This window comes from Nanorana parkeri, unplaced genomic scaffold, assembly GCF_000935625.1.
Source record: "Nanorana parkeri isolate BGI_ZX_2015 unplaced genomic scaffold, ASM93562v1 scaffold950, whole genome shotgun sequence".
In the NCBI taxonomy this organism is placed as follows: Eukaryota; Metazoa; Chordata; class Amphibia; order Anura; family Dicroglossidae; genus Nanorana; species Nanorana parkeri.
The window spans coordinates 333,434-347,027 of NW_017307218.1; the positions used below are offsets into that span (position 1 = coordinate 333,434).

A 13,594-nucleotide genomic window follows, 5' to 3' on the forward strand; every position below is an offset into this window, starting at 1 on the left:
TTTTTTTTTTTTTTTTTTTTTTTTTTTTTTTTTTTTTTTGCGATACACAACGTGCGGCTGTTTTAGTGTTCGGAAGCACAGACGGAATCGCGGCGGGAAACCGCGTGATCCACCCGGCAAGACTGGGGTGCCATTCAAAAATAATGGCACCCACAGCATGATCGGTTCACATAATGGCACCTACTGACCGTGTGGCAATCCGAGGTGTGAGGTGTTGCCTAGGTGTGAACCTAGCCTGATAGGTATAGATATACAATATGAAACTCTAACTGTTGATCCTGCCTGAAAACCCACTGAGCTCATAACATCCTCCAGTGAGCAGAAAATGTTATCAGACCTGCCTGTTCTCTCTGTAAACTACCGAACTCCCCCACCCTTTTATTTGGAGTGGGGGGTATTGTTCTAAGCTGCACTTTTAACCAGATCAATCAAATGAATTAAAGATTTATTGAATGTGATCAATTGTAATTATGATTGAAAGTTGGATTGAATCCAGGAATAAGTGTGCCCAGTTTGCACTGACAATTTATGATTGGGCTACTGCAATATTGAATATAATCATGATACATTGTAAGCATATAGAACAATGCAGCTGCTGGGCTAATGGCTGGTCAGTGGACCTCTGTACACAGGGATAGGCATTTCCAGCTGTTCTTTTACTACAAATCCCAGCATGCCTCTGGGAGTCATGCCTGTAACTGTCAATCTTGCAATGCCTCATAGGACTTGTAGTTCCACCACAGCTGGAGGGCTGGAGTTGCCCACCCCTGTTCCTACAGATCTGACATAGTACCAGGGGGACCAGGATCATGCGTGACAGCCGTCCTATAAAGAGCATTTGCTGTGTTTGTTCCCTAAAACTGGAAACTCCCCCGGAAGATTTTTATAGCATCTTATTTGCACAAAGCCTCCCTGGCATTCAGGAAGTATTGTAAAGCAGGGTTCAGCACTGTTTATGATATAAGTAAATGGGTTGGGTATCATTGTCGCAGCTAATAAGTCAATTTTTCTGGTTTTATCTTCAGATCTGTGTAGAGGGGAACATTGCAAGTGGAAAAACCAGCTGTCTTCAATACTTCTCTAACACTGCAAACCTCGAGGTACCTGTGTAACATAGGGTGACTTCTGATAATCCTAGCCCTATGAATACTTGGATTATATATTAACTTCTCTCCATTATACTTGTGGATCAACAACACGGCCTGCGTTTTACAGCCCATTCATTAAATGTGGGACACAGTGTGGTGCCTGCTGCATCCCATGGAGGTCTGTCTTCTTAAAGGGGTTCTAAACCCTCCGGGTTTTTTTGCCTATGCCTACTGCTAGCATGCAGTAGATATAGGCAAGAAGTGTAAAAAAAAAAAACCAAAAAAAAAAACCCGCTTAAAATCCTTTTAAACTTACCTCGTTATCGCCGCGCGTTCCCGCGCCGAATCAGGAACTGCTCGTACGGCCGCAAAGGATCTTGGGGCGGGCGCATGCGCGGTTCCGATTCTCGGCCAGGAGACGAGCAGAGACGCAAGGCAAGTCTATGGACGCGTGCACCCGCTTGCAGACACCGCTGGATCGGAGAGAGACAGAGCAGTCAGCGGTGGATCGGAGTGACGTCACACCGCTGGAGGGACAGATGAAAACATGGGGAGAGAAGAGGAATATCGGAAAAAGAGACATCATTTAAGGTAAGTGCTAACATTTACATTGGGGGGAGGGAAAATTTTTCTTGCCTTTAATGTCACTTTAAGGCATCAGACAGAGCTAAGTGATTGGAGAGGTAACAGTCATATGACATTCATATGTCATGTGATTAGGCTTTTTTGTTTTTCTACCATTCACTTTTATTGTGCTCCTCCAGCTTCAGACTCCTATAACCATTGTAGCACAATGCACATTTGTTGCGTGGGTTTCCTTTGGTTTCCTGCCACACTCCAAAGACATGCTGCTACGTAGGTTATTTGGCTCTTGTCTAAATTGGCCCTTGTATGTATGTATGCATGTGAGATAGGGACCTTAGATTGTAAGCTCCTTGAGGGCAGGCACTGATGTGCAGTATGTAGAAGTGCTCAGGCGCGGCGCTGCTGGACGGGTTGGAGAGGCTCAAGGGCAGTGGGTGTGTGCAATAGCCAGTTTGCTATTGGCTATTGCAATTTGAAAAAGCCAATAGCAAGCTGGTTTTTGCACCCGCCCACTGCCTGCTGTCAATCAGCAGAGGACTTCTCCTTTAGGTCCCTCCTCTGATGATGGACAGCAGGCAGTGGGCAGGTGCTTTAGCCAGCCTGGTATAGGCTATTTCAAATTGCAATAGCCAATAGCAAACTGGCTATTGCATACACCCACTACCTGCTGTGTTTACATTTCCTGGCCGAAGCTATTCAAGCCATGTGTGCTTGAATAGCTCCTTAGAAGTGGGACAGTGACTTATGGCTAAGTTTGTAACATTTAATGGAGTCTATCCCTCTCAAAGGGAATGAAGGGGCAATATCGTTTTTGCATATAAATCCTGTATAATAATCCCTTCTCCCTCACCGGAGCTTACCCCGGTCTTCTACTGGGTTTTGGGTGTTCGGCCACTTGATTGGCTGGGCCCTGATGTAACACTTGTGCATGCACACGGGAATTACTTCATCTTGGAATGCCGGGTCTGTGCGCTGCTTGGCATACATGAAAAACATTTTGGAATGGTAGAAATAAGTTTTTATAGCAGAAGAGACTTGCACAGTCTCTTCTGCCATAGAAAGCCTGCCGATCTACATTTTTAAATTATTATTTTTTTAAACCTGAATGTTTGTAAGCCCTACTCCCACACCCCAGGCTACTGAAGAATCTCCACAAAAGAGTGCAGCAAATGGTGTTCATACCCACAGAAGGTTGGGATGTCAGTTCATACATGTACCCACTACTGTATACGATCCCTGAATTTTCTTTTTGTATAAAGATAATCTATATATCTGCATGCCGCCTCCTTGGGATTGTATATCACCTGGTGTGGCAGCAGACAAGATTTAATTTGGTGTACAGATCCTGTGCCATTTTACTAACTAGGTTTTATTTTTTAAAGGTGTTAACAGAGCCTGTGGCTAAATGGAGAAATGTCCATGGTCATAATCCACTGGTAAGTCACTTTTTAAATCATTGCCTAAAGAAAAGTTATTTAACATATATAATAGGGATGCACCGATACCGTTTTTTCGGTATCGAGTACCGATATAATTTTTTTGGTACTTGCCGATACTGATACCAGAAGTCACATTAGGGAAGCCAGGCTATGTGTAATGACGTGGCCCCCTGGTTCCTGATTAGCCGGGAAGCACGGCTCCATGCTCTCTCGTCTTGAGGTGACGAAGGAGCATGGACCCGGCTTCCCGGACAATCAGAAAGCCGGGCGTCGCGTCGTTACACGGCGCCTGGCCAGCTTCCCCACCAATCAGGAAGCCGGGCAGCGAGTCATTACACGCTTCCCGGCCAATCAGTGATGAGGGAGCATGGAACCGGCTTCCTGATACCGGAAGCTGAAGTATCTGGCCAGGCATCAGAGCGAGGACTCGCCCAAATACTTTGCATTGGCACCGATACTAGTATCAGTATCGGTGCATCCCTAATAGATAAATGCTAAACAAGCTCTTTTTCTATTTAATTATGCTAAAAATTACCTCCATTTCAGAAATTTCAATATCGCTTCCTGGCATTATGACAGCCCAGTGACATTTTGTACACTGTGTGTACAGCAAGGGTAGACAAATTCAGGATCCAATTTGTTCAAACTAGGGGTCAGCAGGATTTTTAGAAGCCAGCTCCATTCACAACAACTACCATATTTGCCGGCGTATAAGACGGGGTTTGAGACCCAAAAAAATCGCCCGAAAATCGGGGGTCGTCTTATACGCCGGTACATACAGTATACCGCGCTGAGCCAATCACAGCAGGCTTTGCATTCTTTAATACAAAGCCTGCATTTACTGAATACAAAGCCTGCCGTGATTGGCTCAGTGCGGTAGTAGCTGAAGGACAGAAGATGGAGGACGCTGCTGGGATCCTGGACAAGGTAAGAGACTGTAATCCCGAGTGTGGCTCGGGGGTTAACACTTATGGTACTGAAAATTAACCCCAAGCCACACTCTGGAATACCGCCAAGGAGGTTAGTAAGTGCATTTAAACATTGTTTTGGGCTATACGACGAGTATAGCCCAAAACCTATATTTTTACACAAGAAGTGGGGGGTCGTCTTATTCGCCGTCAAATACGGTAGAGAAAACCTCAAAAGTTGGGCACCAGCTGTGATTTTTAAGGATCTTTGGCGACCTGGCTCCTGGGATTTTTCCCAGCCCTGGTATACAGAACCCTCCCAGATATATAATTTCCTGGCTATGTGATTGGGGCTCTTCTTTTCTGCACAGAGCTCAAAGTATAATTACAAGCATCTCCTGCCGTAGAAGGTTTTGGTGAGATATTTTCTAAGGCTCTTGCTCACTTGAAAGGATGCTAGAAATTTGAATTTCTGTCAGGATCAACTTCTTTTTGCACTTCTCAAAAGGATAAAGCATAACACTTTTAATGGTAAATCGACCAAAAAGTGGCAAATAAGAGAAGTTCATTTTTAGGATTTACATGCATTTTAAGCCAGCTTACTAGAGGAAATGTGAAGTGACTTACAGATCTCCAAATTGACTTGGTCTTTAACTCTCCACACGTTGAGTAAGTGAGAAGGTGGTTTTGGCATCTGATATACATTTGTTCTCAATCTATACCTCTACTACAGGCCTTAATGTACCAGGATTCTTCAAGATGGGGGCTTACATTGCAGACCTATGTGCAGCTCACTATGCTGGATGTCCACACAAGTCCAACAGTAAGTTATTTTTGTTAGTGCTGAGCACTAATTGTATCTAAAATGGTAATTTCACATAGTCCTTATTTCATTGTCATCCATTCAAAATATGCTGCCCAGCACCGAGTGTCACTTTGGGGTGGGGGTATGGCCACGAGGGAGCTCCATCCATATGTGCATTGCTTACAGCTCCTTCGCATGCCCTGTAGAGGTGCCTGGACCGGGGGGATGTCACATCCTGGCTCCCGGCACCTCTACAGGGCTGTACAAGCAATGCACATATGGCTGAAGTTCCGTCACAGCAAAGCAGCCACACTGGACCCCAGCCTGAGGATCCACTCCAGTGCTCCTAAGGTAAGAAGACTGGGTGGATCTTTAAAATAAAAAATAAAATAAAAAAATATTTCTTTGGGGGGTGGAGTGTGTTTGTTTGAGATCGTGACTGTGGTTGTGTGTTGTGTGTTTTAGAGGGCCCGTTCGCACTAGTACAGTGGCTAAATCGCACAGTCGTGTGCAAATATCGCACTGTACCATGCAATCACATCTACCACGTGTTCTGGTGTAGGAGGTGCGTCGTGTTGCCATTCATTTGAATGGCACCCCAAACTCGCCCACAGTTCGATCACCCATACTGGAACGCACCCTACGGCGACTTGGGTCACGACTTAATGACCACAAATGTGGGTCCTGAGGTTACACAGGTTGAGAACCACTGCATTAAAGTGTTATTAAACCCTCACTGCTATAATGCTCTTTACAATAAGCTTCACCCAACCATCAGCTAATATATTGTTAAATATCTCCTTGTGCCCCAAATTCTTACTATTCAGATATAAAGTTGTCTCTCCTGTGTCCCTCCAATCAGCGCTGCACCTATCCGGTCAGGAGCACAACTAAATCCAAATCTTTAGGATCATGTCTCATGACTCCTTGTGTTCTGTGTGCACTGCACATGCATCGGCTGAACAAAGCACCTGGGCCGTGGTGCGCTCTGATGTTTTTTTCGGCTGACACATGCGTAATACAGGCCTGCTCAGGTGCTGTGTTTAGCAGCTGCCCATATACTGCACGAGTTTTGTGTGCTAGGACGCTGAGCATCTTTTCTTCTGCTCCTCAACCTCCTATTTCTACTCTAATACACAAGGTGGTTTTCTTTGTAGCCATCACCTCTGCAAGTCATATCCCTGGACTGGCAGCCTTATCTTGCAAGGAACCCTTTCTGGTTCTGCATAAGGACAAGGTGATGTTGAGGCCCAGGACTTCCTTCTTGCCTAAAGTAGTTTCTGCCTTTCATCTCAACCAGGACATTATTCTTCCGTCACTCTGTCCGGCACCGGTTTAGGTGCATTTTCGAGGAAAAGAGGGGAGGGTGTGGGAATAGGTGAAAAACAGAAGAAGAGGGAGGGGATAAGAGATGGAACAACAGAAGGATAAAGGTGGTGGGTCCTGGAAGGGAAGAGAGGCAGAGAACAGAAAAGGAAATAAACAGCAGGTATTCCCTACGGCATGGAGGTCAAGACACACAGGCAGAAATAAGTATAAATGACCAAAAGAGATGATCTACATTAGTAACACTCTGCCCTCTTCAGAGCTCATGAACTCCATCTAGTAAAACCCTGTTGGAGATAAGATAAGGTCCTCCTTATCTTCATGTTCCTGATCTCCACCCTGCGTATCCACATAGACATCAGGTACTCCTTGGTACCACCTACTAAGGAATGCTGGGATCCTGTACCATCTGCTAAGTATCTTTCTAGTTGGTTTCCTGATACTTCTTGGAGATAGAAGACTTAAGGACAAAACAAATGATGTTCTGACACACTGCATCTGTAAAGGAAGTCTGGTGGTCCCGTTCCCATTGAATTCAGGGGCAGGGCCCTCCTTACCATCTTGTCTTGAATTGTATTGAGAGTGTGCCTGACAAGGCCTTGGGCGTCGCAAAGTTGTTTAAGAGGTGTCAACTGTCGAAAATCTCCTGGCCAGGGTAGAGAGTGCAGAAAATGCTTTGCTTGTGAAGCTTTCCATTGGTCTAGACCGGAAGGTCCCTCGGGAATGGTCAAGTCTCTGATGGAAGGCCAGTTATTGCCCTTCACCAAATGAGACCTGAAATATGTGTTTATTAAACAAAGGGAGAAAAGGGCCCAGCTTGGCTACTGGTACAAAGTTAGGGTGTCCCAGAAGGGTACAATGGGGAATGTCAGGGAGCGTGATCCCATTGGGTAAAAGCTCTAACACACACATAGAGCGTGTAGGGCCAAGCAGGCGGTGATTCTTTAGTTCCGAAAGGAAAAAAAAAGAAAACCAAGTAGCTGTAGACCGAGGGATTGGCGATGTCTTATCTTCCAAAATGACCCACTGTTTGTACAGAGCGTAAGTGCACCAGTCTGAGTCTAACTAAGCGGCTGGCAATGTAGTATTTTGTCAAATCAGGAAGGGCCACACCACCCAATGATGTAGGCAACGTTAGAAGAGAACGTTTCGGTCTCGGGCGGCGGTTTCCCCAGATGGGTCCTTCTATTTTTTTGGTGGCTTTAGTGTGTGTGTGGTCCTTACTTCAGGACAGCCCAAAGCCTTTTAGCCCAAGCTGGTGTGATGAACTGCCCCCCAGGGTCTATGTCCAAGACAGCCTCACAGGATGTGTGTTAGATATCACTGGGCGTCATTTTAACCAAAAGAGTGCTGGATCTGAAGACAGTGAGTGAGTCTGCTGGTGATATCACCACTGAGGTGGTAAGTATTGCACCTAGAACTGTGTTTCTTATTTTTAAATCTGCTGGTCAGTGAATAGATTTTTGCTTTAGGCCAACGCTGAGCACATTTATACACTACATCCTCTGTATCCATAGAGAGGCTTTAGATCCCTAGCTTCTGGGTGTGGGCAGTCCTTAGGTCATAATGGAATAGGAGTGAATATAAAAAAAAACCCTCCATAAAGCCACAGTAGCTTGCCCCATCACGAAATCTGTTGTAGCCTTTGATGTAATCCCAAAGACACTTTGAGACGTAAGTTATGTGGAAGCACTGTCAGTCATGTCTGTGTTATTTTCTGTAGGTTGCTCCTGCTAAAATGATGGAGAGGTCCATTCACAGTGCAAAGTACATCTTTGTAGAAAATCTGTACAGAAGGTAGAGTATCATTCCTTATTATACTATTGTTCTCTGAACTTTGAATATGATCTTCAAATGTTACTTTTCTCGTGGAATCTTTAAATTTGTCTCCCTGGTGAGGCCGGGTCATGTCATCTCAGCCAAAGCTGCTTGGAATAACAACAGATTGTAAACGTAAACAGTATTTGTATGCTGCTTTTATGACTTTTTGCAAATAAAGTAAATAAAGTAAATATCAGTTGGTTGGGGGCAACACGGATGCTTTGACCTGAATGGGCAAGGTGACCATGTCATTTTAAAGGGACCATTTATACAAATGTGACGCCAGACATGCTAGTAGTTAAAGTGGACCTTGCATCTAAATTGTTCCACCTCGGCAGCACCTAAGGGAAGGTGACATCTTTCTTCTTCTGGTGACATCTGGGTAATGTAGAGTACTCTAGTCTTTTAGCAAAGATGGAAGAAGTCATTTAAAAAGTGGACCTCGCTCACTGATTTTGGAAGCAGCTAAATTTCAGACAGTCAATGGGACCCTTCTTGCAGCATTTTGCAGGCATCGGTTGGGCATAATCCTTGGTATATGTTCTTTATCATGTTCTGGACAAGAAAATGCTAGGTAAATGGGAAATGCTGCATGATGGACAGAAGGTGACTCTTCACTATGTCTGCACAATAATTTACTGCTATGTTGTGAATAGCCTTTGTAATGCATTCTTCTGCTACTCAGGTATATTCACAACACACAGGTTACAGCTAAATGGGTTGGGGGGCACATCCTCCTCCTCTTCCTCCTGGAATTTACCTGTAAGGCTTTTCACATGAACAGAACTAGCCGACAAGTGAGCAAACAGTGCTGGGCCTTCTTCCCTGAAATCTTACTATGCAAACTACATTCATGGAAGAACCTTATATAGCTTATAGTATTTGCTCAGTGATAAAAATGCTTCTTTATTTCCTTTTGCTTTTAATGTCTGGAAAAGCCATTTTTTTATAGCTTGGTATATTGCACAGGTGAACTGATCTTTATTATGTTTTTCATCACGAGTAAAATTTATTTTTTTCCCCTAAAATATATTTCCAGACATTGGAGTAATTGAAATCGCCAGCAGAGGGAGCTCTATAGATATGAATTACATGGCACCTCACCTATTAAAGAAAAAAAAAGTATTTTTCTAGTTAAAATCTAATTTATTTGGTTGAAATATTTTGTATTTTTTTTTAACACTTTCTGCTGTTTTCAAAAAGAAAGCAAATCCATATTTTAAACCTTTCTACTTTCCGTTTATCTAACCATTACATGTCTATAATAATAATTAGAGGTGCACCAAAATTAAATTTTTAAAACTGAAACAAAACCTAAAATAAAAAAGTCAGGCCGAAACCGAAAATTTGTTTTTTTCCTAACCTTTTCATATTTTTAAAAATATTTTATTTTTATTTATTTTTTATAAAATAAAATGTTTAAATTGTTTTTTAATATTTAATTGTATTACATATTTTTTACTTTACTGTTGGAGGCTTTGGCAAAATATTAGGGGTCTAAACAGACTCCTGATATTTCCCTTTTTAAAACGGAAAAAGAGATTGAGGACACTGTTATAAATGAACAGGAAGACCCTATATTGAGTTCCTGTTTATTCATAACTTGTGGATATAGTATGTTTCCCATGTCCACAATCATGAATGAACAGGAAGTGATGTAGATCACTTCCCATTCATTTATAATTGGGGACACAGTAAACATACTATTTTCTCAATGATTTACAAGCAATCACTGAGTGCTTGTTCCCGCTCTCCATTCTGACTCGCTGTCACAGGAGGCTGAGCGAGCCGTGCGGGGAGGAGAGCTTGGTCTCCTCTGACAGCTGACTCCTCCGCACTGCCAGCCCCACCTCCTGTGACAGCTGAGAGGGGAGCTCAGCCTCTTGTGACATGCTGGCTGGTCGCTCACATCGCTCTCCTCCCCCGCACCACTTGGCCTCCTGTCACAGTTTTTCTCCTCTTCGCTGGATGCTGCGACGTGTCAGAGGGGACATAGAGCAGCGCCCAGCTGGAATTTCAGCTGGAGCTGCCACAATGCACGAGTCCGCCTGCTCAAACAGGACACGTTAGCGGTTGGGGTAGTGAGAAGGGGCCCTTAAAGGGTATTTTCTGCTTTTGTGGCCCAATCTGGCTGCCTATACTTTAAAGCCTTGATTCTCAACTACTTGGTTGTGACTCAAAAGTGGGTCGCGACCCCATGTTCAGTGGGTCACCACATGCCTTCCACTTTTCTAGGTGAGAGGCTCCTCCGCATCCCCCTAGCCCAACACTGTCAGTTCTCACACTAAGCAGCCATTCAAAATATGGTGCCCAATGCCAAGTGTCAGCTTGAGGTGGGGCGGGCTGGGGCTATGGCTCCATCCATATGTGCATTGGCTACAGCTCCCTGGACCTAAGTGACATCACATTTTGGCTACCGGCTACCGGAACCACTACAGGCAGTGCAAGGGAGCTATTTTTTGATTGAAAAATATACTTTATTAATGTAATAAAATATACAAAAACAAGCTATACAATCGGGGTACATTCTACCTCGTACTGCGACGCAGCGCATAAACACCACATAGCAATACAGCTCAATCACACAATAAATTACATTCGCACTGCGGCGAGATGCCTGACGTGTAGCGCAAGACAAGAGTCCTGAGCCCTCCACGTCATTCATGACACCGCATTACCCCGTACTGAGTCTGTGGTCCGTAGGATCCACATCAAATACCGTCAATAAACCTTGCGGTGCGATGTCTGACGTGCGGAACTCGAGGTTCCTCACGTCCTACATGGCGCCGCGACAACACATCAAGCATAACCATTAACCAACAACAAAGCAACAGGTGTGATGGGGGAGAGGGAAGAGGGGTAAGGGAGGGGGAAAGAGTTCACAGGCCCGAAGCTTTATTGAAGGACGAGAGACACAAAAAGGAGAGGGGGGGAAGGGGAAATCTTCTCAGACGTCCTCTTCCTCCTTAAAGTCCATGAGGTGATAGTCTCTGAGCAGACTGACAATACGTCTGCGGCAGTCCTCAGTGGACATCCTCTCCCTCCGGAGGGTGAGGCGCTTCCTTGCGCACCAAATAGCGTCCTTGAAGCAACACATCACCAGCCAAGCGCCTCCGATTTCGTCTTCAGTAAAAGCGCCACAAAACAGTCCATACATCACACCAAAGTGAGTAATCGCTGTCAGCGGCACAAAGTCTTTGAGTTTGTGTTCCAGAGCCCTCAACAGGGCCTGTGCAAGAGGGCAATGCCAGAAGAGATGCAAAGCAGTCTCCTTCTCGGTGATGCAAAAGGGGCAATGCCTGTGTCTGCACAGGTTTCTGGCGTGCATAAAAGTCCGGACTGGCAACCCTCCCTGCATATCCATCCACGCCAGATCTTTGTGCCTGTTGGTGAGTCTCTTGGATGAAACACTCCTCCAGACAAATTTGCAAGTGTCTAGAGGGAGGCCCGGAACAGTCTCAACAGTGTCCTTAGCTCTGATGAGCTTGTAAATAGTCTTTGGCTTCCACAAGTCCGGTTTAACTCCATGCAGTCCATGCTCCCTGATGAACTTGAAAGTGTCCAAGTAAAACCAAGGAGTGTCCCAGTTGTAGGGGACCGAACTGTCCCATTTGTCCCATCCCAGGGTCCTCCAAAGAGGCAGGAGGAAAAAACGGGACATGGAGTTCCCGGCAGAGTCCAAAGTCTTTTCAATCAACGTCCTGCGGATGCAGTTACAAGCAAAGAAAACCCTCAGCATGGTGGCAATGTCCGGCACTCCCTTTCCACCTTTGAGGGGCTCTTTGACCATAACCGCCCGCTTTACTCTGTCCATCTTGGAGCCCCAGATGAAGTGAAACACCGCCCTGGTGATGGCCTTGCAGGTGTTGACCCGGGGGGGCCAGGCCTGGGCGAGGTACTGCAACACAGGGAGAATCTCGCTGCGGAGTACCAGTGACTTCCCTTCGATGGTGAGCTCTCTGACGCTCCAGAGTCCAAATTTCTGCCGTATCTTTGACAGTCTCTCCTCCCAGGACTTCAGGGCCGCGCCCTCGGCTCCAAACCAGACGCCCAGGATTTTGATGAAATCCGCTCTGATGTTGAAGGGGATGGGCGCAGAAGAAGGCAGGTACCAATTTCCGAAGAGCATGGTTTCCGACTTCCCGCAGTTGACTTTTGCCCCCAAAGTTCGGCCGAAGTCTTCGCAGGTCTGGACGAGCACGTCGATGGAACGCTGGTCTGCACAGAACACCGCCATGTCGTCCATGTACAACGAACACTTGGCCTCCCGTCTGTCTGGACCCGGTGCGGTGATCCCTCTGATCTCTGGATTCCGTCTGATGCACTCGGCGAAGAGCTCTATACAACAAACAAAAAGAAGAGGTGAGAGAGGGCAGCCTTGTCTGTGCAAGGGAGCTATGCCAGCAATGCACATATGGATGGAGCTCCATCACAGCACAGCAGCCTACACTGGACCCCAGGCTGGGGATCCACTCCAGTTCTTATAAGATAGCGAGACTAGGGGATCCTAAAAAAGAAAAAAATGTTGGGAGTGTGAGAATGTGTGTGAGATTGTGTCTGTGGTTGTGTGTGTCTGTCAGTGTTTTTGAGGGCCTGCTCACACTAGTACAGTGCGTTAATCGCATTCATGCATTCTGTGCAGGAGGTGCATTGCATTAACCATTCATTTGAATGACACCACAAACTTGCCTCCCACCCACCGTTTGATTGCCCGCACCGGAATGCATGGTACCGCAATGCCGTGCGTTCCAGTGCGGCGCGACTTGGATCACGACTTAATGACCAAGGACAAATGTGGGTCCTGAGGTCACGCAGGTCGGGAACCACTGCTTTATAGGGTACTAAAGCCATAGACATTGGGGATCCTAATGGAGATAAAGACTAAAAAAAAAAAAACAGATTGTGTAGGCCGCCGGTATTGTCATTTGAGTCGTTTTGTTTTGACAGTCTCTGTCTCTTTAATTGGAGATAAAGGGTTACTTTCAGCCCTTCCAGATATTAATAAGACCGGTTTCGGTATGCGCGTTGTAACCTTTAGATGGGGAAATTCCGGCCGTCCTCAGCACAGTTTCTGTAAACACAGAGTTCTGTCTTTGCTAGATAGGCCACCATCTGGCAACAGACAGGTTCACCGGATCAGAGCCCCCGGCGGCTTAAATCCGCCATTTAATCATCTATTTTGCGTTGATTTGTGTCCAAAAAGTGATTAGTGAATAGAACTGATACAGCGAAACAAGATTTATTCTTGCGTGGACTCTCTGCAACTCGAGATTTTCTGAGAAGAAACGCCTGGATAGGCTACAAACAAAATTAAAAGCGCTCTGCGTTCATGCGTTTTTTTTTTTCTTCCACCCGGCTCCTTTGACAAAAGTTCGCTTGGAAAATCAGACCGGGTGGTATATTGAATTTCCATAAGTCCTATCCTACTCCTAATACCATACCGATCTAGAAATGTGGAAACTTGTTGAAGATGCCCATAGGAAAGACCCCTGATGTCTCCATAAAGAGGACCTGTCATGTGAATTGGCTATCACATAGGGGATTTCTTTAAAAAAAAGTTTAAAAAAGATGAAAGCATCCAAAAACAAATTAAAATGCTAAAAAAAATGTCACCGTCCCCTG

At 45.3% G+C, this 13,594-nt stretch overlaps 1 protein-coding gene across 1 annotated transcript in view; it reads left to right on the forward strand.

Annotated features, from left to right (window-relative positions):
• The window catches only part of TK2 (thymidine kinase 2, mitochondrial), a 33,809-nt gene that overhangs the window by 2,936 nt on the left and 17,279 nt on the right, over positions 1 to 13,594 (forward strand). Inside the window, exons 3-6 of the mRNA XM_018566446.1 lie at positions 1,026 to 1,100; positions 3,056 to 3,109; positions 4,754 to 4,843; positions 7,875 to 7,948. Coding sequence (XP_018421948.1) covers positions 1,026 to 1,100; positions 3,056 to 3,109; positions 4,754 to 4,843; positions 7,875 to 7,948 — 293 coding nt within the window. The remainder of the gene's footprint in view (positions 1 to 1,025; positions 1,101 to 3,055; positions 3,110 to 4,753; positions 4,844 to 7,874; positions 7,949 to 13,594) is intronic.